Source organism: Rana temporaria, chromosome 1, assembly GCF_905171775.1.
Source record: "Rana temporaria chromosome 1, aRanTem1.1, whole genome shotgun sequence".
Taxonomy (NCBI): domain Eukaryota; kingdom Metazoa; phylum Chordata; class Amphibia; order Anura; family Ranidae; genus Rana; species Rana temporaria.
The window spans coordinates 476,643,693-476,667,618 of record NC_053489.1 but is presented as its reverse complement, the minus strand read 5'-3'; the positions used below and the strand labels follow the sequence as shown (position 1 = coordinate 476,667,618).

Here is a 23,926-nt window from a genome sequence, read left to right as displayed (position 1 = left end):
TGGTCTCATCCAAATCATTCAGATGTTCGATAGCAAACTTCAGACGGGCTTGTACATGTGTTTTCTTGAGCAGGGGGACCTTGCGGGCACTGCAGGATCTCAGTCCTTCATGGTGTAGTGTGTTACCAATTGTTTTCTTGGTGACTATGGTCCCAGCTGCCTTGAGATCATTGACAAGATTCTCCCGAGTAGTTCTGGGCTGATTCCACACCGTTCTCATGATCATTAAAACTCTACGAGGTGAGGTCTTGCATGGAGCCCCAGACCGAATGAGATTGACAATTATATTGTGTTTCTTCCATTTGCAAACAATTTCACCAACTGTTGTCACACACTCAACAAGCGGTCTGGTGATGGTCTTGCAGCCCATTCCAGCCTTGTATAAGTCTACAATCTTGTCCCTGACATCCTTGGATAGCGCTTTGGTCTTGGCCATGGTGGAAAGATTGGAATCTGATTGATTGCTTCTGTGGACAGATGTCTTTTATAGAGGCAACAAGCTGAGATTAGGAGCACTCTCTTTAAGAGAGTACTCCTAATCTCAGCACATTACTTGTAGAGAAGACACCTGGGAGCCAGAAATCTTGGCGACTGATAGGGGATCAAAAATTTCACTCATTAACCACTTCCAGACCTGCGCACGACTGAAGGAAAAATCTCCTTCGCCCGTCCCCATAGCTCTGCTGGGCGGAAGTGACGTCAAAACGTCAGTCCCGCCCAGCCTCTTAAAGAGACAATTTTTTTTTTGCATTTTAGTCTAAATATGAGATCTGAGGTCTTTTTGACCCCAGATCTCATATTTAAGAGGACCTGTCATGCTTTTTTCCATTACAAGGGATGTTTACATTCCTTATAATAGGAATAAAAGTGATCAATTTTTTTTTTTGTTCAGTGTAAAAAGTAATAAAATAAATAAAAATAAATAAGAAAACATACGCGAGTAGCGCCCGCATATGAAAACGGTGTTCAAATCACACAAGTGAGGTATCGCCGCGATCGTTAGAGCGAGAGCAATAATTCTAGCCCTAGGCCTACTCTAACTCAAAAAATGCAATCTCTAGAATTTTTTAAACATCGCCTATCGAGATTTTTAAGGGTAAAAGTTTGACGCCATGCCACGAACGGGCGCAATTTTTAAGCGTGACATGTTGGGTATCATTTTACTCGGCGTAACATTATCTTTCACAATATATAAAAAAATTGGGCCAAATTTATTGTTGTCTTATTTTTTAATTCAAAAAAGTTAATTTTTTCCAAAAAAAGTGCGCTTGTAAGACCGCTGCGCAAATACGGTGTGACAAAAAGTATTGGAATGACCACTATTTTATTCTCTAGGGTGTTAGAAAAAAAATATATATGATGTTTGGGGGTTTTAAGTAATTTTCTAGCAGAAAAAAATGTTTTAGTCTTGCAAACACCAAATCTGAAAAACACCTAAGGTCTGGAAGTGGTTAAAATGCAAATCAATTTATTACTTTTTTTAAATCGGTCTCTCACTGTTACGTTTTAAACATGGGTTATCATCTGTCAAGTTAAATCATTCAGGAGAGGTAGTAAAAACATCCTGTGTACATGAAGTACACGATCGGACATTCTGACAACAAAACCGTGGATTTTTTCAGACGGAATGTTCGCTCAAACTTGTCTTGCATACACACGGTCACACAAATGTTGTAGAAAATTCCGAACGTCAAGAACACGGTCACGTACAACACTATGACGAGCCGAGAAAAATTAAGTTCAATGATTCCGAGCATGCATAGAATTGATTCCGAGCATGCGTAGGATTTTTGTGCGTCAGAATTGCATACAGACGATCGGAATTTCCAACAAGAACTTTTGTTGTCAGAAAAATTGAGAATCAGCTCTCAAACATATATATATATATGAATATAAATAATAATAAAAAAGGGACAGACTTTGTGGACCAATTGGTTGTTTTTCTGCTTCAATTGCACAAAATATTTTGTATTAAAATTAGCCAAGCAAAAATCATGAAAAAACTGCTGACAATTAAATAAGTCCTTTAATATAAAACTAACCATACAGAGGATTGCTGGACAGATGTTTTAAGAACTTACCCTATAGCCAAAGTAAAAAAAAAAAAAGACAAGAGAACATGGAAATGTTTTGCTTCTTTGTGAAACCACATCTTAACTATTACTGAATTTGAATTCAAATACTTGAATACTCGGTTTATAATGGTAATTCATAATAGTTAAGAGAAATCTGGAAAGCTGAATCTCACGCACAAGGAATTCTTTATAAAGTTCATTGTTATGTGAAAAAAATAAGAGATTACTAGATAAATGCAAGTATGCATTTCATCTAAATTGCTCATTTTGACAGTTTTTCTTTTTTTTCGAATGTGGAATTTTTATTGAATTAGGTTAGGTTTGTTAAAATTTCAGGACTTTGAAAGCAAAACTAATTTCATTATGTTGCTTTGCTGTACCTCTTTTTTGCACATTTAGGTTTTAAAAGTATGGTGTAGCTTTGTAATACTACACAAAAAGCACAGGATCTCATTGCATACATCCTAGTTTGATCTAAAATAGTTTTACAATATAGTGTGCCCATAGAGAGTACACCTGAAGAGTATACGGCTTTGCTGTGTCTAAATTTCTATAAGGTTTTTGCACGTGGGAGACCGAGCCTGTGCAAAATCAATTCCAGGCATATTTCCCATCCCAAAAGACCAAATGCTGAGTACAGCCACCCGCATACATGAATAACTGTGCATGGCTGTGCAAAAAGTAGAACATTTTTGCATACATTTGTACAAGTTGATGTTGCTCCTAGAGGAATACAAATACAGTTAGGTACATGGGCACAATTTTAGATTTTTCAGGTATTTACCGAAACATTTTCAGCTATAGTTATATAAAATGTATATGGGCTGAAAGTGCGCACGCTCGGGTTTAATTCAAGGCTATGTACACTCAATCGGTTTAGGAATTACAGCTCGTAAGAATAGCTATCCCCCTTTTTCAAGGGACCAAAAGTAATTTTACAATTAAATCAAAAGCCGTTTCATGGTCCGGTGTGGGCTACTCCTTTGTTATTTCTTAATAAATTATGCAGGTAAAAAGGTCTGGAGTTGATTCCAAGTGTGGCATTTGCAACTGGAATCTATTGCTGTGAGCCTACATTATGCGTTCAAAGTAGCTGTCCACACAAGTGAAACAAGCCATTGTAAGGCTTCAAAAATGAAACAAATCCATCAGAGAGATATCAGCAACATTAGGAGTGGCCAAATCAACAGTTTGGTACATTCTGAGGAAAGAAGAACGCACTGGTGAGCTCAGCAACATAAAAAGGCCTGTACATCCACGGAATACAACAGTGGTGGATGATCGCAGGATCCTCTCTATGGTAAAGAAAAACCCATTCACAACACCCAGACAAGCGAAGGACACTCTCCAGGAGGCGGGCTTATCATTGTCAAAGTCCACAATCAAGAGAAGACTTCACAAGGGCAAATACAGAAGGTTCACCACAAGGTGCAAACCATTCATAAGCCTGAAGAATAGAAAAGCCAGATTAGACTTTGCAAAAATAAAAATAAAAAAAATACCAGTTCTAAAAAAGCATTCTTTGGAAGGATGAAACCAAGAATAATCTGTACCAGAATGATGGGAAGAAAAAATTGTGGAGAAGGCTTGGAACAGCTCATGCTCCAAAAAGAAAACAATGTCATATGTGAAAAATGGTGGAGGCAGTGTGATGGCATGGCTTCCAGTGGCACTGGGTCATTGGTGTTTATTGATAATGTGACAGAAGACAGAAGCAGCCGGATAAATTCTGCAGTAGCTTTGGATATCTTTTTATATCCTTTTCCCTCTTTGTAAAGCTTCATTACCTTGTTACGCAGTTCTTTTGACTGTTCTTTTCTACCTCCTCATGGCTCAGTGTCTAGCCTGCTTAGTGCATCCAAGTGAGAGCTAACAAACTCTTTGACTATTTATACATAGAAACTAATTGTGATTAAAAAAGCCACAAATGTGGGAAATTAACCTTTAATTATAATTTTAACCTGTGTGTGCCACCTTCTGTGTCTGTACCAAGGCCAAACATTCCAGGGTATGTAAACGTTTTATCAGGGCCATTTGGGTGATTTCTGTTATGATTTAAAAAACATCCAAAAAACTATGCGATAATACATGGCTTCATGTAAATGCTATCCCTAAATAAAAGACAGTTTTTTTGGCATGATCAGTCATGTTTTCAATATTAATGCGAAAAATTCACAACTTCTGCTAAGGTATGCAAACTTTTGAGCACAACTGTATAGCCAAGTATTTGCAAGGAATGAAGGCATAAAAAGTATCCATGGCCAGTATGTGCAAGGGTTGCATGCACAGGATGTACATATTCCTTTTTGAGTACAGGGATATTCAATAACAATGCAAATCTCAGTGAAATTTACAGATTATTCCTTTGTCTAAGCAGAAAGAAAATGGATATCGTGGCTTAGTTAGATAAACATTGTTATGGGCCTCAAAATGATTGTAATACACACCAGACTAACTCAACGTTTTGCATCAAGTGCCAATGTGAGCGCTCCATGCTTACATTTAAAATCCAGGCTTTGTCCATTATGGTGAGCATAACCCCCAAAGCAGTCTTCAAAGACTGGGTTTCATTGTGATGGGCCACAGTCTTGGACCTGTATAGCACCCTGTGGCTAACATCATATTGTACCAAGTGCCAAGGTCAGCACCCCACTTAGGATTTATGATGCTGGAACATATGTAAAGTCCAGGCTTTGCCTACCACGGTGGGAATACCCTCCTAATTGGTCTTCAGGGACTTGATTTCAATGTGATGGATGACAGCACTGGACCTGTATAGCACCCTATGGCCAACTTAACTCATTGAACCAAGTGCCAACGTGAGCACTTTACACAAGATCCAGTACCTAAAGCAATATTTCAGACTGTCCCCACACAATAGGATCTGGGTGTGGTTCCCAAGGTTGTTCTGACCCGGATATACTACTTCTATGTAGGCATTAGAAGACAGTGACAGTTAATTGAAGAATCTTAGTAAAAATAATAAAGAAAAAATAATAAAACTAGTAAAGCTGGTTTATCTACAAAGAAGAAGAGGTCCATCACCTACAGACAGTAGCACAAAACAACTTAAAGGAAGGGGTAGGGTCATAGAGAAGATGCCCCAGGGGAGATGTGTCCTCACAAACTTTTCAGGGTCCAATCTTTTGGCCGCTAGGGGCGTGAACGCTGATTTACGCCTAGAATGCATAAATCAGCGAGATACGCCAATTCACGAACGTACGCTTGCCCGTCGCAGTAAAGATGCGCCGAAGTATGGACGTCGGTCCCGCGTCGAATTTTGAAATTTTTACATCGTTTGCGCAAGTCAATCGTGAATGGGGCTGGGCGTAATTTTAGTTCACGTCGAAACCAATAAGTCTTTGCGGCGTAATTTGGAGCATGCGTACTAGGATATGTCCACGGATGGCGCATGCGCCGTTCGTCAATCAAGCTGGGTCACGATTCATTTGCATAAAACACGCCCACCTCTTCACAATTTGAATTAGGCGCGCTTAGGCCGGCACATTTACGCTACCCTATAACTTAGGACACAAGTGCTTTGTGAATACAGCACTTGCCTCTCTAACTTACGGCGGCGTAGCGTAAATACGATACGTTACACCGCCTCAAACATACGCCGCCCTACGTGAATCTAGCTAATAGTATATAAAGGATGTGCCTCTGTAAACTATTCTGTACATCATTTTCCCCCTACACATCATACTGGAACAAAGACACGTAAAAATCATTAGTGCATTCACATATAAAGCACTTTCATGTCTTAATATTATGTTGTGCCTCAGAGAAAAATCCCGCTACATGTGAAAAAGCAGGCTTTTGGGTCAAAGAATTGAAGGGAGGGTGCTCCTTTCTGAGACAGGCACAAGTGAGGAAGAATGAGGTGTCTGGGAACTTTTACCGTGCCAGAATACAATCAATATGATGGTGAGCACTCAGCATCTGACCTCATTCTCTTTTACTGTAAAGTGGCTTTTACACGGATTACAATATTGTTTGATGTGACGGTACAGTCAAGAGAAACAGATGAAGCGAGGCTGGACAAACTAGTGAGGAAAAATAGGATCTTGCCAGCTGTAAAATAAAATATATATTGGCTCTGCTTTTGCTACCTCACATAGAATAAATCCTAGTCCTGTTCAATAAATGTGTTATACATTTTAAAACATTTCATTCAGGCGTCTTATGTAGTCTGTGATCATTTTAGGCCTAGATAACCTTTTTTTCTACAGCATTAGCCAAGTGTGTTTTTAGCACAGAGAACAAAGCCGCTATGGGGCCTAGGAGCCAGGGGGCTTTGGGCTGCCATGTATTATTACTATTTGTGAGCTTTGAAAAGCACTGTTACAGATAGAAGTGCATGCAATGTATGACTGCATACCTGAAAAGGGACCACGACATTAAAGAAATGAACAAAAAAAAAATAGACAAGCTAAACAGAAACTCAGGCCCCAAAGCTTCTCAGTTTGCCTGGACCTTGGCACAAATTGTGCTTTAAAGCCACTTCCACCCGAATGCAGCCTGGTCCAATATTAACATATGTCTGCATTCCACCTTTACCCCAAGTCATGCTATCTTCAGAAAGCATCCCTGCCAGGTCCTCTTCATCCTGTGCATATTTGGCAAGGTCCCATTCTTTCCTCCAGAGACAGCTGGTGGCTCTGCTTGGGAAAGAATAGGGGCCACAGCATGCATACACAGGATAACAAGGTGAGGGCACATTCTGAAGCAAGAGTGTGTGGCTTTGGATAAGGACGCACAGTGAATTTCCCTGGATTGAAGACAAAGGTAAGCATTTCCCCAAGTGGGCTGCACTCAGGAAGGCGGAGGCATGCTTTAATGGTCAACTTATACCAAAAAGGTACAGCTGTCCTTTAAGCACCCTGAAAAGCTTATAACATGTTAATATAGAGTGGTGTTCGGACTTTCTAAATTGTGAAACTAGTCCTGAAGCCCTATACACACGGCCCGAATTCTTGTCAGGAAAAAAACGTTGTTTTTCCTGACGAGATTCCTGGCAAGAATCTCTTGCCGGCCGAGTGTACAGACACACCATTCAAAAGAACCGCCGTTCTTTTGAATGGCACGAACGTGGTGACGTCATCGACTACAACGAGCATGCGCTCGTCACATTCGATGCCGTCGTCACCATCTTGCTTCACCCTACCTATGCCTTGGAAGCTACCACGCATGCGTCAAAGTCATTTCGAGCATGCGCTGGTTTCCATGGCAACAGGCAAATATACAGATGCTCGGGTTTCTCTACAGGAAAACACTACCGAGAATCACAACGAGAAAATAGAGAGCAGGGTCTCTTTTTTTCTCGTCTAGATTCTGGACAGTTTTCTTGATGAGAAATCTCGGAGCCTCGTACACACGCACGGTTTACTCGGCAAGAAAGCTCTGTCAGCAGTTTTCTTGCTGGTTTTTGCCGAGAAAACCGTGTGTGTGTACGAGGCTTGACAGTTTGGTGGATAGGTTTGCAGATTTGTGGCTGGCTCCCTCTACAGCTAGCTAAAACATAGAAACCACAGGTCAGTGAGAAGGCAATCTGCCACATGCATAATGAAAGTGGCTGTCAAGGGAAGACCAGACTTTGGAGATATGTTTACAGGAAGAAGGAATATTTTCCCAAAATGTAGCCACGTGTAAAGTAGACAAGTGAAGCAGGAATGTTATGCAAGGACCTCAAAGTTGATCTATAGTTAAATGTTAATATAAAGCCAAGTTATCCATCCTGGTGTGATAAAAAATAAAGGATTTATTCACCTTTACGAAAAACTGCTTCTGCAGCTAAGGGGTGCCTTAGATAAAATAAACTGTGCAGCTTTGACAAAATGTCCTTACTCTAGGTGTATGCCATTTATGTAATATGCAGTAATGCTCTCAGCTCAGGATGTGTGATGAAGTGGGTTGATTGGCATTTGCTGTCATCCAACCGAAAAGACTGAAAACAACTGGTGGTAGAAATTAATTGGTGGTAAATTAAATTAAAATTACCACGCTATCAAAAAAATTATATAAATACAAAATAAACAATGTGAAAAAACAAGCTGCACAAGTTCTCACTTCTTGTTAGATACACACAAAACATACACCTTTCAAACATTAAGTAGCGCTAGACTCTAACAAATATAGTGAAACGTTGAAAAAATTAAATTAAGTCCATCAAATAAAAGACGAAAGATTGTTGTGAAGCTGACAAACGATGCACCCAAAGAATGTGATAGGGAAAAAGATGTCTTCCACCACTACACACACTGCTGCTTACCGACTTCCAATGATCTCCTATCACGGGAGATCACAAGCACTTTCGGCTTAATACCCAGGCTGGGCCTTTGGTACACACAGCAATGGTCTCAAAGGCCCGGCTGGGTATTAAGCCGAAAGTGCTTGTGATCCCGTGATAGGAGATCATTGGAAGTTGGTAAGCAGCAGTGTAGTGGTGGTCATCTTTTTCCCTATCACATTCTTTGGGTGCATCGTTTGTCAGCTTCACAACAATCTTTCGTCTTTTATTTGATGGATTTCATATATGACATTAATTTTTTTAAGTTTTTCAACGTTTCACTATATTTATTTGTTAGAGACTAGCGCAACTTAATGTTCGAAAATAAACGAATCACTGCAGAGGACAACTTTGGATTGAAGGCCAGTATTGCAACAAAAGCAGTTTTTTTCCTTTATTATAGTTATTTCTGCTGCTTCTTTTTTTTGTTAAAGCTCAGTAAGCCTTTTCTTGTCTATTTTAATCTATAATTTTTCTACACATATTTACATCTTACAGATCTTTGACCAATGGTGACGAGCTAGCTTAATAATATGAAACATACAGTATGTAAAGGATGTACATAATATAATAAACCTCCATAATTAATTTATAACATGCATATGACCAGACAGTTAAATATATTAAGGTCTACATTTTACTGGAACCAAAAAAAAAAATCCACACATCTTTCCAAGTTTACATAAGTCAAAAGGAAGTGTAGACTGATATCAGACATTCTAGTGAGACTCACACTCCGCAACTTCAAAGAAATGAGAATAAATGAAGTATTACTACTCCTTTGCTCTGGGGTTTAAGTGTCATGCTATTTGAATATCAGTTATTCAAAGCATGTCTAAATGAGAAGGGAACAGAACTGAAGTGTTTTCCAATGACATTCAGAATGACTGATTGAGTACTGTTCTCTACTTATCAAGTGTGAAAAAAGAGAGCAAGTAAGACATGCATTTACAGCTGTTTAGCAAACCTTTGGTGTCAGTAATTTTAAAGTATGTACTTAATACTGTTTCTCAACAGAAAAAAATAAAGCGAATTTCTAAAATTTATAACATGTTAAAACACTCTCCACAACTTCTCGTTCTAATACAAAACAGGATTTTTTTGCCTCAGGCTTAGTTTAGATTTGCGGTTGTGGGACAGAAAAAAAAAAGGGGGGGCAGTTGAGCCAGTTTTACCCTCCCCAGGACAGGAGTGTACACATGGTTTCACACTGAAAGACTGCAGTAAAAATTATCCTATCCATTTTGGTAGGCAATATCGCTGCCAAATTCAAATCATTTAAGCGAATAAAGTGAATAGAGCCATGAAGCATACATTATGGCATTGTGCCCACTGTACGCACCTTCTGGTCTGAAGTATTTGGGTTCGTTTGAAGCTTTTTGATACCTGACCGACAACTGACCCAACACTGGCGCTCCTGAACCACAAACCCATGACTGATTTAAAGCAGAGTTCCACCCGAAAGTGGAACTTACAATATTCTGCTTCCTCCGGTACCTGTGTTTCACAGGTACCTTGTCCCCACTTCTGTCGGACATCGCTGCGGCAAAGTACATCAGAAGTCTGGCTCCTTCCTCTTTCCCCTGCTGTCGGGCTAGTAAGGGAAGCACAGCACACTTTGCACATGCGCAGTAGGGACATGGCAGTGAAGGCTTCACTTCCAGGTTCCCTTACTGGCAATGGTGGTGGCAGCACCCGACAGCTGATGGAAACATCGGCTGGGGTGCCAACATGGCTGGACTCCAGGATAGGCAAGTGTCCCAATATTAAAAGTCAGCAGCTACTTTTACTTTTTGTCACCACGGCAGCCAAACAAACCATTGCGAAAGCATGAAAACCACTTCATTATTTATACTAGCGACGAAACATAGAATCACTCAAGCAATTCATACTAGATAAACTGCCACCCTAAGAAAAACTGTAGAAGCCCTGGATTACTCACCATCTGATTCCCGACTTTAACCACTTCCTACCGGACGGACGTCCATGGACATCCTTGACTTTAAGCTGGGATATCTGAATGATGCCTGCAGCTAAAGGCATCATTCAGATATCGCCTTTTAGAGCCAGCGATTTTGTGCACCGTAAGAATGATCATAGTGGCTGTTCCGCCGCTTGATCATTCTTACGGGCTGGCGAGAGGGGATGTCCCCCCTCCGGTGCTTCTACCGACTCACCGATGCGATCGGTGAGTCGGAGAACAGATCCGCTGGCCCCAGATGCTTACCATAGAGATTTCCGGTGGACAAGATGGTTGCGAGGTCCATTTGATCGTTCAGAGGCCGGGCGCAATGTTACGACGTCACACCCAGCCTCTGCATTCAAAAAACAGTGTCGCACAGCAACATCAACAGGTAGGGGTTTAGAAGGCGGAGAGGGAGGAGTCTAGGGATGGCGCGGTCGGAGTGGAGGAGCTGCTAGACGGGAGCCCTCGCTCTCCAGCCCTGCGCTGACCGTGGAGCCGTGAAGGGAAGCGAGGGGCCCGGACCTCTCCCCGCTTGATCACCTCCCCCCCTCGGCTCAGAGATGCTGTCCCTGTGCTGTAAACTTACCCCCTACTTTCGGATCCCGGCTGCCTGAGAGTCTCCTGGCCTGCAGCGTGGACGGCGTGCACGGCTCTTCCTGTGCTGCGGTGATTGAGGCTTGCAGCGCAGAGCGGTGAGGACGGCGCTCGTAAAGCCCAAACACACAGAACACACAGAGCGGGAGGGGCTGCAGGGAGGGAAGCGAGGTGAACCGAGCCCTTCGTGAGAGCAGAGCAGCTCGTGCGCTCGGCGGCCCCCCCTCCCCCGTTCTCTGGGGTACGCGTGCAGCTGTACTAAGTCGCTGTGGACCGCGGTATGCGGGCCCCCACATGGGGAGCAGAAGCTGACAGAAATGAAACCCAGCACCTCGTAGCTCAAGTAACTCAAAGTAAATTAAAAGAAAGAGATGTGTGTAAGTAAGGAGCTGGCTCCTAGAAGATCACCAACAAGCGGGTAAGATTTAAAAATATTACACCAGCCTTCTCTTCAAAGTTTTTTTTTTCAAAATCAATGGACCTGTGAGCACACCATATTCATCAAAGCGGTGAGTACAACGCTTTTCTCACGAACTGATATTAATGAGATACCTGCAATAGAGGTGGTAATGTTTCTTATGAGATTGGGATGAAGATAAGAAATTGGTGACAGAAGCGACAAGTGCTTAGTAAGATAACTACCAGGGTGGATAAACTATATTTGTCTGTCGGAGGTCACCTCCCTTGTTAATTTTTCTATTTCTATTGTCTATACCGATAATGCGGACACTTGGACATTTGGGCACTGGGACACTTGGATAATCAATTTATATTATACTTTGAGAAAGCTCCAGACAGAATAAACAGGCAGTAGTGGGTGCCCGCGAATAAATGTTATAGGCAACTTGAACAGCTGAATGGCATACTGGATATATATTTATGTGGCACCCAAGATTTCGTGAGAAACACGCTTGAAAAGCCTGCCAGCCGGATGTAAGCCTCATGGCTCACAGCAATACCTTATTGAAGGAAATACACTGAGATAAAAAAGAGTGCTTTGATAGGCATTGGAAGAAAGGAAGAAAGAGGGGAAACATCGGTTAAAGGAGAAAAAAAAAAAAGAAAAAAAAGTGTAGCTCAACTCAGTAGAAAAGTGCTGTGTAGACGTGAGACCAATCCAAGTGACGGACTCAGTAGGATCCTCTTGGGTTATTATCCCCAAAACTCCCTGCCAGCTCTGTAACCTCAAAAAAACAGAAAAACCTCTCGGAGCTCTGTTTTTTTTTTTTTTCCTCTGTCCTTCCCCCCCCCCCCCCCCCTTTTTTTTTTTTTTTTTTTTCCCCTTTTTTTTCCTTTCCTTTTTTTCTCCCCTCTACTAGAGAGAGAAAGGGGGATCACATAGACTGGTTTGCCCCCCTGGCCCAAAACGAAATTACCACAAAACGTCTATAAACCTCTGGTTGTCATATCATGGGCGCAACACGGGCACAGTAAAGAGCGGTTGTAAACAAGATTACTGTAAAACCAAGAGGGGTGTAAGATGACCACAAGGGGAAGGGGAGCGAAAGGGGGGGCAATCCCAAAGGCTCCCCGGTTAAGTCAAAGCCCAGGCCCGATGTGTAAATTTGTGACACATGGGACAAACGGAGATAACCAGCCCGTTGAAAAACTACCAACGGGTAGAGGAAGCCAGGTAGAAAAAGATAAGAAGAGAGACAAGAAAAAAGGGGCTACTAACACACTGGCAGACTTGGAAACACTCTCAGAAACATTCTTAGAGACTAGATCTGACCATGATGGAGAGAGTGAATTAGAACAGGGAAATAAAGAAGAAACCCAGGATATGACACTCCTACCAACAAAAATGGAAATGGAGGGAATGTTTGCTGCCCTAGAAAGATCAATCAAATCGCAAATGGAAAGAATGGAGAAAAATATGGGGCATATATTGGAAAGAGTTGAAGAAGTAGAGAAAAAAGTCGACTCAAATGTAACCTCAGTTAAAAAACTAGAAGATGAAATAAAAGCATTAAAAATTAATCAACGAGAACAGGCGTATAAAGTAGAAGATCAGGAGAATAGAGATAGAAGGAAGAACATTAGAATACGCGGAGTCCCTGATACCGCACAAACTGAGGACTTGCCAGAAATAATAAGGAAAATTTGTAACCCAATATTAGAAAGAGAAATAACGACCCCCTTAAGAATAGAACGAGCGCATAGGATAAGACGAGCCAGAGAGAGATCACAGGATTATCCAAGAGATATCATTGTGCGATTTGAAAGTTGGGAAGAGAAAAACCAACTTTGGAGAAACCTGAGAGGGAAGTCGCCATTGGAATATGATCATCATAATATCCAAATTTACCAAGACCTGTCCCAAGAGACGTTAAAAAGAAGAAGAAGTTTAAAACCATTGTTGGGGATCCTACAAGAGCAAGACATTCAGTACAACTGGGGATTCCCAGCATGCTTGATAGGGAGGAAAAACGGGACTTCGGCAAGACTGAGGTTCATCGAGGAAATACCAGAATTCTGTAATAGCTTAGGCATCCCAATACCAAAAAATCACTAATGATCTTGTCTGCCGGAGAAGGGGGGGGGGGAGAGGGGGGAGGGTGGGGGGGGGGGGCGGGAGGGGCTAAGACAGTAAGCAACTAGTAGGGGATGGGGGAGAGGGGAGACCCTTAGAACACCCCTTCACTTAGTAAGCCACCGGAGTGGGACGGGGGAGGGGGGAGACCCAGAAAGCGCTTCTTCACCAGTCCCCCAGTATAGGGAGATAGGAGACCGGGCTAAAATAGAACTCCACCTCAGCCTGAAGAGCAAAAGAGCGCCAGGAGCGCCAATTAGAAAAAGCTCTAAATGACCAGTAGGTCAGGGATCGAATTGGGGGAAGGGGGGGGGGGGGGTGGGGGGGGAGAAAGCCCCAAATGAAGAACAAGGGGGCAAGATACGAGGGGAGGGGAGGGGGGGGGGGGGGGAAGGGAGGGGGAGGAAGAGTTCGGGGGGGAAGGGAGAGGGGAGGGTTTGGGTGGGAAGGGAGAGGGGAAGATTAGAGAGGGGGGAAAGGGATTCAGATCTGTGTGTCATGCAGCAGGAAAGAACATATACACCCAAGACAGAGGGAAAAAAAAAAAAAAAAAAAAATATGACAAACATAAATTTTTTAACATACAACGTAAGAGGTCTCAGTTGCCCTGAAAAAAGGCATATGGTACTAAGAGAAGTTGAAAGGTATTCCGCTGAAATAGTTTTTCTGCAAGAGACACACATAACGCTGGACTCTAATGTCAGATTGTATTCTCGGGCAGTTCCTAGTTGGTACTACGGGGACTCCCCAAAGAAGAGAGCAAAAGGGGTCGCCATAGGAATAGGGAAGAATATCTCCTTTACAGTAGAAGATAGGAAAGTAGACCCGGAAGGTCGTTATCTGTTCCTAAAAGGAGTACTCCAAGGGAAAAAATACACGTTAGCAAATATTTACTGCCCAAACAGCCAACCACATAAATATCTGAGGGGGATTTTGAATGCCTTAATGGACTTTAAATTGGGACATGTAATACTAGCAGGAGATTTCAATCTCTCAATGGACTATCAACTGGATAGTACATCCGGGGTTCAGAGGCGAAATATTAAACAGCTTAGAATACTAAGAAAAAAAATGCATAGCTACTGTTTAATAGATCCCTGGAGGATTACATATCCAAATAAAAGAGACTATACCTACTATTCCTCCGTGCATGGAACATACTCAAGACTGGACTATATATTGGTAGACCATGAGTTATTGGAAGAGGTAGTCAAAACTTCAATAGGGGTATCTACAATCTCAGATCACGCTCCCGTAATAGCGGAAATTAGATTCAAAGAAATAGAGCAAAGAAAAGGATCATGGAACTTGAATGAAGAACTCATAGAGGATATAGAGGTAAACAACATAGTGAGAATGGATCTGGATCAATATTTCACCCTTAATAACACACCTGAAGTAAGGGTAGCTACCGTTTGGGAGGCCCATAAGGCATACATCAGAGGGAAATTAATCTCAATAGGAGCAGGGAAAAAAAAGATAAGGAAATTAAACATGAAAAAATTAACAACTGAGCTATTTGATTTGGAGCAAATCCATAAAGAACGAGGAGAAAATGAAATATATCATGAGATTATTGTAAAGAGGACCCAGCTTAGAGATCTGATGAAGATTGAAACAAGAGACATATTCAAAAATGTTAGAAAGGAGAGGTATAAATGGGGGAACAAACCTGGGAAACATTTAGCCAGAATATCCAGGGAAAAAAAAAAAAAAAAACTACATCGAAAAAATAAAGAATCAAGACGGCCATATGAAATATAAGACGTCTGAAATAGCGGAATCCTTTCGGACTTTTTATAGTTCATTATATTCAATAAGAACCAAGGAAACACAAGAGCAAGAAAAGATGAGAAAAAGGAAAATCAGGGAATACTTAGAAGAAGCGAAATTACCTAAAATCTCTCAAAATGACATTGAATCCCTAGAGGCCCCAATAACTCAAGAAGAGGTATATAGAGCCTTCCGGGAAACCCCGTGCGGGAAAAGTCCAGGCCCCGATGGCTTGCCGATCAAATATTATAAAACATTTAGCGAACTCCTGGTCCCAGAGATGTGTAACTATTTTAACAAAATAGGAGAGGAAGAAGAAATAAGAAAAGAATCTCTTTTGGCAAATATTTCTATTATCCCTAAAATGGGAAAAGATGGAACGTTGTGTTCCAGCTATCGTCCAATAGCACTGTTAAACGCAGACCTGAAAGTATACGCGAAAATATTAGCAACCAGGATAAAAGGTTTAATGCCGCAATTAATAAACTCAGATCAGGCGGGCTTTGTAGCAGGCAGAGAAGGAAGAGACAATAGTATAAGGACCCTGTTACTGTTACAACAAGACCCGAAAAAGAAACCCCCAGTCGTACTCATGTCCTTAGATGCCGAAAAAGCATTTGACAGAGTCGACTGGGGGTTTATGATGGAAACTTTACAAAATATAGGCCTGGGACCAAGGTTCATGAAATGGGTAAAGAACCTGTACAGTCACCCGACGGCTAGGGTGAAGGTCAATGGGAGTGTGTCATCTGTGTTCAACATGGAAAATGGAACCAGACAGGGGTGCCCGCTCTCACCTCTCCTATATGTAATAGCCCTGGAACCGTTGCTAGCAAAAATCCGGGAAAACCCGGGGATAGGAGGGGTGAGAGTGGGAGATGAAGAACACAAGGTGGCGGCGTACGCGGATGACATACTACTATATCTGACCAAACCTAGAGTATCTCTCCCTAATGTAATAAAGGAAATAAAAAGATATGGAGAACTTTCAAATTTTAAAATAAACCCGATAAAAACGGTAATCTTGAATCTGGGGATAGAAAAAAAAGAAGCAGAAGAACTACAGAAAGAGTTTCCATTTACATGGGAAAAAGAAGCTATAACGTACTTGGGTATAAAAATTACATCTAAAGTTGAAAAACTCTACTCGGCCAACTTTGTCCCCTTAATTAACGACATTAACCAAGACCTGAAAAACCTAGCAAAAAAACATATCTCCTGGATAGGCAAGATTAATGCGTTCAAAATGATGATTTTACCAAAGATAACATACAAACTTCAAATGCTCCCAATAAAAATACCGCAAAGCTTCTTTAAAGTAATTAAAACAGTAATTCTGAAATATATATGGGCAGATAAAAAGGCTAGAGTAAGCTATTCATTGTTGAGCATGAAAAAAAAAAGGAGGGGGGTTGGGGCTCCCCGATATAAAAAGATATTATTTTGCTGTAAACTTAGCTAGGTTGGTAGAATGGACAAACGCACATACACAAAAAAAATGGGTACGTATGGAAGAAATATTAAGTGGGACACTATTAAATAGAAACGTATGGATACCACCGAAAATGAGGGAATTTAGCACGAACACACACAACATAACAAGGAACGTATTTAGGATATGGGACACAATATTGAGACGGGAAAAATGGGAGTATAACTCTCCATTAATCCCATTAGCAGGCACAAATTTTTTTCCACCAGGTAACGGAACACGCTTTGGAAAACACTTAGGGGAGAAAAAATTAAAAGATATTGTTACACGGGGAAAAATTAAACTTAGACAAGAGATAAAAATAGGGGGAGGGGAACAAAGCATGAGTGAATGGGAGTATATGCAGTTAAAACATTTTGTGAGCACACTACCACAACCAATTAGGGAAGACAAGACACTATATCCAATAGAAAAAATATGCAGCATTGACAAGCCCCTGATACACGGTATATCAAAGGTATACGGGATACTAACAGAACTCGAGACCCAGGAAGCATTGCCCTTTTTAGAAAAATGGGAAAGCGACATTGGTAAAAAAATTGATAAAACACAAATGATAGGTGCAGTATATAACCATGCCGCGGACACTACCACCATAGAAGCAAATTATAAATGCATGGTGCGATGGCACATGACCCCATCAAGAATGAATAAGATCCACCCTAGAAATTCAGAGCTATGTTGGAGAAATTGTAAACAAAAAGGAACAACGCTACATATATGGTGGGACTGCCCGAGAATCCAGGAATATTGGAAAGAAATCTTGAAATATATTGTAGAAATAACAGGAGAGACGATTCTATGTAGCCCGCTGACCTGTTTGTTTCACGGAACTGAAAAAACAAAAAAACAATATGGAACAACTTTGGTCCCAGTGTTGTTAAACGCAGCTAAGGCTCTGATCCCCAAAAATTGGCTACACCCAAAGAGGCCATCAATTAAAGAGTGGATAGAAAGGGTGGAATATATAGAAGAGATGGAGTATCTTGCCTGCAGAGAGTTAGGAGAAGAGGACAAAAACAGGATGATTTGGGAAAAGTGGAAAGTGTTCAAATCCACAGAAAAGTTCGTCCAGGGAACGATAGAAGCAGAAAGCTGAGAAACCATAAAGAAGATTGCATGGCACACAGATCCGGGGGGGGGGGGGGGGGGAGGGGGGGGGGAGAGGAGAAGGGGGGGAGAGAAAGAAGGAAAGGAAAAGGGGAAAAAAGAGGGGGGGATTAATCACGATATGCTAATTATGATATGCTATCAAAGAATGAAGTTAGATTCGTTAAGCGGGAAAATACTAATCTAATAGTTTAAAAATGTTGAATTCGTAATGTCAAAAAAAAAAGAAGGAGGAAAAGAAAAAAGGGGAGGAAGAAAAAAAAAAAAAAAAAAAAAAAAAACCCACGAATGATGCGAAGCCGCAAGAGAGACGCTAAGGGCGGGCGAACCGTGAGCTAACCTCTCGGCTATATGTGAGCAGAGTCTGACGTGAAAAAAAAAAAAAAAGAAAAAAAAAAAAAAAAAAAAAAGAAAAAAAAAAAAAAAAAAAAACAGTGTCGCCTTGGCTGGGAGGCCAGGATAATTTTTTTTATTTCAGGCTTCCCAGCCTAGAGGTGAGATGTGGGGTCTTATTGACCCCATATCTCACTGTAAAGAAGACCTGTCATGCTTATTCCTATTACAAGGGATGTTTACATTCCATGTAATAGGAATACAAGTGATCAATTTATTTATTTTTTTAAAGAGAGACTGGTATTGATCCCCATGTGTCTTGCATCTGACGAATCATGCAGCAAGTCAGGGACATCTTAGCTCAGCATACTAGGTAATGCCTTGGTACCCACAAATTGGCTGCTAGAAGCAGAACAGGTTCAGATGATTGAAGGTGACCAAGTCAGTCTAGGCAAAGCAAGGACTAATCTAGCAAAAAAAGATTACACTTTTTATTAGTAGGCAAAATATGTCCATCAGCCAAGGACACCAGTATAAATCTGACAGGAGGCGCAATAACAGGCTAGTCACTGTTTTTTGTTTGCCAGTGTCTAAATGTTCCTGTGGGCAGCAGTATAACCCAACAGTCTCTCAATCCAAACAAACAAATTTTTATAATAAGTTATATGATAGATTCCTAAAATAATAAACTCCTGAAAAATAAACTAATACCAACAGTTTCAGAGTGTGCTTACCATCTAAGAGACAGTCAAAATGAAGGCACTGCAAATACTCTCGCTCTCTCATAAAGCCATTTAGTGGTGTTGCCCAGCCTTCTGCCAAAACTTGCACCCATTGCATGTCCACCTGTACAAGAGAAAAACAGACTAATTAGGAGAAGCAAACAAGTACGGTGCTTAGCAATTTGACACTTTGGTACATGTGCCTATTCAAAAGAAAAACGTTTTAGAGTTAACCCAGAATAATGACCCTATGGCTCTAGAATTAAAACTCTCACTCTGAGATGCGCAGCAACATGTGTAGCACAATCAATGTTTTTGGAAGATTTTGCAAAACCTCAGGGAAATGAAAATGCTAAGGTCATCACGACCAGATATTTTCCCTTTTAGATATGGCTCAACAAGGCACTGAAACTGATGTACCATGTACAAAAGTATCCAGTAGCTCTTTCTATTGCTTCCTTTGTGTGAAATGAATGGTGTTCCTTCTGCTTTCCTATTAAAAACTGACCACACTAAGCAGGAGAACACACTTTGGCCAGTTCTCTAGCTGTTCTGGGAACTCAGCCTGCTCTCCTGCAATAATCAGACGTGTCCTGATGTGCCCCTCCTGCACAGCCTTAGGAAGATCAGTATGCTGCCATTTCTCCTCCCCAGATCTCAGCTGCATAAGGAGCTTAGAGAGAATGTGATCACTTATGAAAAAGTGGAGAAAAAGGTATTCATAATGTTTTCTATATCTATACAAAAAAGTTTTGAGTGAGTGAGTGAGTGAAGAACTTGTATAGCGCAGCACATGCAAACTAAATCACCTCTGGGCGCTCGCTGTTCCTGTCTCTTTTGATATCAAAAGAGATGAGTTTTGAGGTCAAGTGATTCTCCTCCAACCGAATGCTGGTTGGTAAAGCATTCCATAGTCTGGGACATTGGAGCGCAAATCTTCGCTCTCCTTTGGACTTGTATTTGGCTTTGGGTATCTGGAGCAGATTTTGGTTAGTGGATCGCAGAACGCGATTGGGGTTGTGAGCTTCTATTTTTTCGCATAGATATTGGGGGGCCTTCCCATGGATGCACTTATGTATCAGACAGAGTGCTATAAACGCAATTCTATCTTTTACTGGCAACCAGTGAAGGGTTCTCAGTGAGGGTGAGATCGATTCCCAGGGTTTTTTCCCAGTCACCAGTCTGGCGGCCGAGTTTTGAACGACCTGCAGACGAGTGATTTGGTACTTTGGGAGTCCGAGGTAAAGGGTATTTGCATAGTCCAGTCTGGAGTTCACAATTGTTCCCACTACGACCGCTATGTCTTCTTTGAGAATGAATGGGATAAGTCTGCGTAGTAGGCGCAGCAGATGTTGAGATTCGCTGACTACTGACCCTATTTGTGCATCCATTGTCATGTGGGTGTCAAAGATGACCCCGAGACTTTTGACTTTGGTGCTAGGGGTGATGATTTGGCCCAGAATGGGCGGAGGTGTCCAGGGTGTTGCTGGTTGATTGCTGGTTTTGACTTTCACTTCTAATTTAAACCAAATGAGTTGTTTTACAAGGTGAGGGTTTACATACACTTTAATGAATTTGGACCATCCTCAATACCACATAAAAGGATTTCCACTTTATAATTTATTGATTTCTACTGAGGATTTACAAAAATGAAACGATTTAAATAAAACTTTGTACAGACTTGTCACTATACATCAAAACAGGTCATTGATACACAACTCTCTTAGTGAGACACATGTGCAGCACATGAGTATTCTTAGCTGAAAGATGAAACCAACTGCATGAATGAGATTTTATATTGAGTAAGAAAAGAAGTAGTAGTAAATATAAAAAGGTGAGGGAAGAGAGCGAGAGAGAAAGCAAAAAAGAAAGAAGATAGAGAGAGACAAAGACAGAGAGAGAGAGAGAGAGAGAGAGAGAGAGAGAGAGAGAGAGAGACACACACACACACACACACACACACACACAGAAAGACAGAGAGACGGGGAGAGACAGAGAGACGGGGAGAGACAGAGAGACGGGGAGAGACAGAGAGACGGGGAGAGACAGAGAGACGGGGAGAGACAGAGAGACGGGGAGAGACAGAGAGACGGGGAGAGACAGAGAGACATGGAGAGACGGGGAGAGACAGAGAGACGGGGAGAGACAGAGAGACGGGGAGAGACAGAGAGACGGGGAGAGACAGAGAGACGGGGAGAGACAGACACGAAGAATGGAACCTTTGTGTCCCTGGACTATTTACTGTACTATATTAATGCTACGCTGTGCCAGTTTACGCCTTGTGATCCCCCACAGTGTGTCTCTCTATGTGCCCTGGATGGTACCTGAGGACTTACCCTTGTTGACACACCCCTTTTCTTTTGCAAGATCCTGCCGAACCCCCAGGTAGTACCACGGTTATCTTGCACCCCCTTCTGGGCTCAGGTACTGAGGCAAGTGGAGTACCTAGACTTTTTGCAGCAGGTAGTACCTTTAAGCCCTTGGAATGCATTGATTTCTGAGTAGATCAGAGGGTGTTAAAAGGAGCAAGCCATCTACCTACACTCTTGCAGCCTATGAAGCTTCATTTACACTGCACAGAGAATCAGTAGAGGTCAACTGTAAGATGATCCATAGCTTAGGTTGAGATCAACAGCGCTATTCCCACTTTTACCGCTTTTTATGCAGTAGGTTTCCTATCATTTTTAATATTTGTAATTTGCACATTTCTTTGAAACCCTGTGATTTTTTTCTCTTGCCCTCTTATCCCTGCAAAACACACAAAGGATGGAACAAAACCTGGGCCGACCGGCCCTGTTTGCATAACCCGGTATTATAGTATTTCATACAAGAACAGATGTTACAAGCAAATCTGAGGTCAATGCTATGTTTTAATTCTGGACATTTTTCTGTGTGCCTGCGTTTAGACTTTTTATTTGGGTCTCAATCTCTCAAAAACGCAGTAGGCTGCAGTTTTCTGGCATTGGTGTTGGTCTTATTAATCAACTAAAAAGGGATGACTAAAAAACAGATGTCATGAGATTTTAGGGGGTTCTTTGCAGGGCTGTGGAGTCGGAGTCGAGGAGTCGGGGGAAATTTTGGGTACCTGGAGTCGGAGTCGGCAAACAATGCACCGACTCCGACTCCTACCAAATTTAGATTGGAATAAAAAAAAAAAAAAGCAAGTTTAAATGTCCCAATTCACAAAAAGTTATAATTAATGACTTCTCTACTGTAAGAATAAAGACCAATGCATGCAGTGCCTCACGTAACCGCAAAACGAACACGTTAAGTGACCGTGAAGAAGCATGCTTATAATGTGCTTCACTATATGGCACGCAACGCACAATTAGGAGCTGCAATACTTATACTTTCCATAGTGTTGTGTTCTGCTTTTACAGGGAACGCATGTTAGAGAACCAGTAAGTGTCCAAATAAAAAAATTCCAACAGGAGTTTTATAAAGCACTAAAAGAAGTTGAAAAGTATGATCGCTCATCAAAACTTACTGTTGAAGAAGCCATCCTTGTTTATCCAGAGATCGTTAGTGATGTGGCCAGAATAGTTACTGCAATGCCACCCACCCAAGTCAGTGTCGAAAGATTATTTTCAGCCCTAAAAATAATAACGTCTGGGGGCGTGGCCTGGCAGGCAATGGAGTGAGACGTGTGGAGACAGAGCTCCTCATGCTGTAGATCCTGATTGACAGATTGCGCGTATATCCTGGGACTTAACCGCGCTAACACCGGCTGGAAGGTCCGGGGAACAGAGAGAGTATGTCGCCGCCAAAGAAAACATCCTCAGCGGTCGACAAGCTGGCTAAATTCCGGCATGACGGAGGCGAGGACCAGGCCAAAGATGGCGCCGGCGAGGAACGAGGGGAGGACCGCCAGGCTGCTGACACGGCGAAAGTGCTGGAAGCGATCGCAGCGCTTCAGGGCACCTTAACAGCCAAAATCGATGAGGTAAAAATAGACATATCTCTTATGAGACAGGATCTGGCCACAGTGAGAGACAGGGTCACAGAAGCAGAGAACCGGATAGGAGCAGCAGAGGACATTTTGCACCCCTTACAGCAGGAAACGGAGGAATTAAAGCGCCAAGTGTACCAGCTTCATTCCCATCAGGATGAAATGGAGAACAGACTCCGCCGCTGTAATTTGCGGTTCATTGGTTTGCCAGAGAGAGCAGAGGGCAGAGAACCAGCCGACTACCTGGAAAACCTCCTTATTACTACATATGGAAGGGAAGCATTCTCAGTGATGTTTGCGGTGGAAAGGGCGCATAGGATACCAGCTAAGCCCCCACCTGAAGGAGCACCCCCCCGCACATTTATTGCAAAGTTTCTGAATTTCAGGGACAGAGACACCATTATGCGGCTATCCAGAGAGAAGGGGAATATTAAGCTGGGAAATGGTCACGTGGCGGTCTTTCCGGATTTTTCCAGTGAAGTACAGAAGAAAAGGGCGCAATTTCAGGAAGTGAAACGCAGGCTGCGGGTGCTACACATCAGATATTCCATGCCGTTTCCTGCCCGTCTGAGAGTGGAGGAAGATGGAAAAGCCCAGTTTTTTGACACACCTGCTGCGGCCGTAGCATGGATGGATCGGAAGGGAAGGCAGGAATGGACGTGTAAATGAGTGATCGTGAGTACATTTACGTCGGGGAGGTGGGGGATGAATGGACCTATACTACCACAGAGGGGGTCCTAATATCCTGGATAGCAGCGGGATATGACAGTGTTACTATGCAGACACCCCTGGGACATGAGACTCTTGGCTCTCTATCCAGCCCCCCCTCTCCCCTATAGTTTACCTTTACCATGTAGTATATGCAAAGCCGGACTGATCTGGTGGTGGCCCCCCTCTTTACTTCCCCCCCGGGCTCGGGGGGGACGATCGAATCCCCCACCTTTCCACACTTTTTGATACAGGCCTGGACTAGGGACAAGGGCCGCCGGCTTGGTGCTCAAACAGATACACTGATTGTTGGAAAGAGACTGTGCTATTGTGAAGCCTGACGCACTGAATCCTTATGTGCAAGAGGAGCCCAGGCCTGATT

The 23,926-nt window shown here is 42.2% G+C and overlaps 1 protein-coding gene across 1 annotated transcript in view; it reads right to left on the bottom strand.

The window, feature by feature from the left end:
* PAPSS1 (3'-phosphoadenosine 5'-phosphosulfate synthase 1) overlaps nt 1-23,926 on the bottom strand; it is a 155,741-nt gene that overhangs the window by 53,012 nt on the left and 78,803 nt on the right. The window contains exon 7 of the mRNA XM_040329653.1: nt 18,900-19,011. Within this exon, the coding sequence (XP_040185587.1) occupies nt 18,900-19,011 (112 nt within the window). The remainder of the gene's footprint in view (nt 1-18,899; nt 19,012-23,926) is intronic.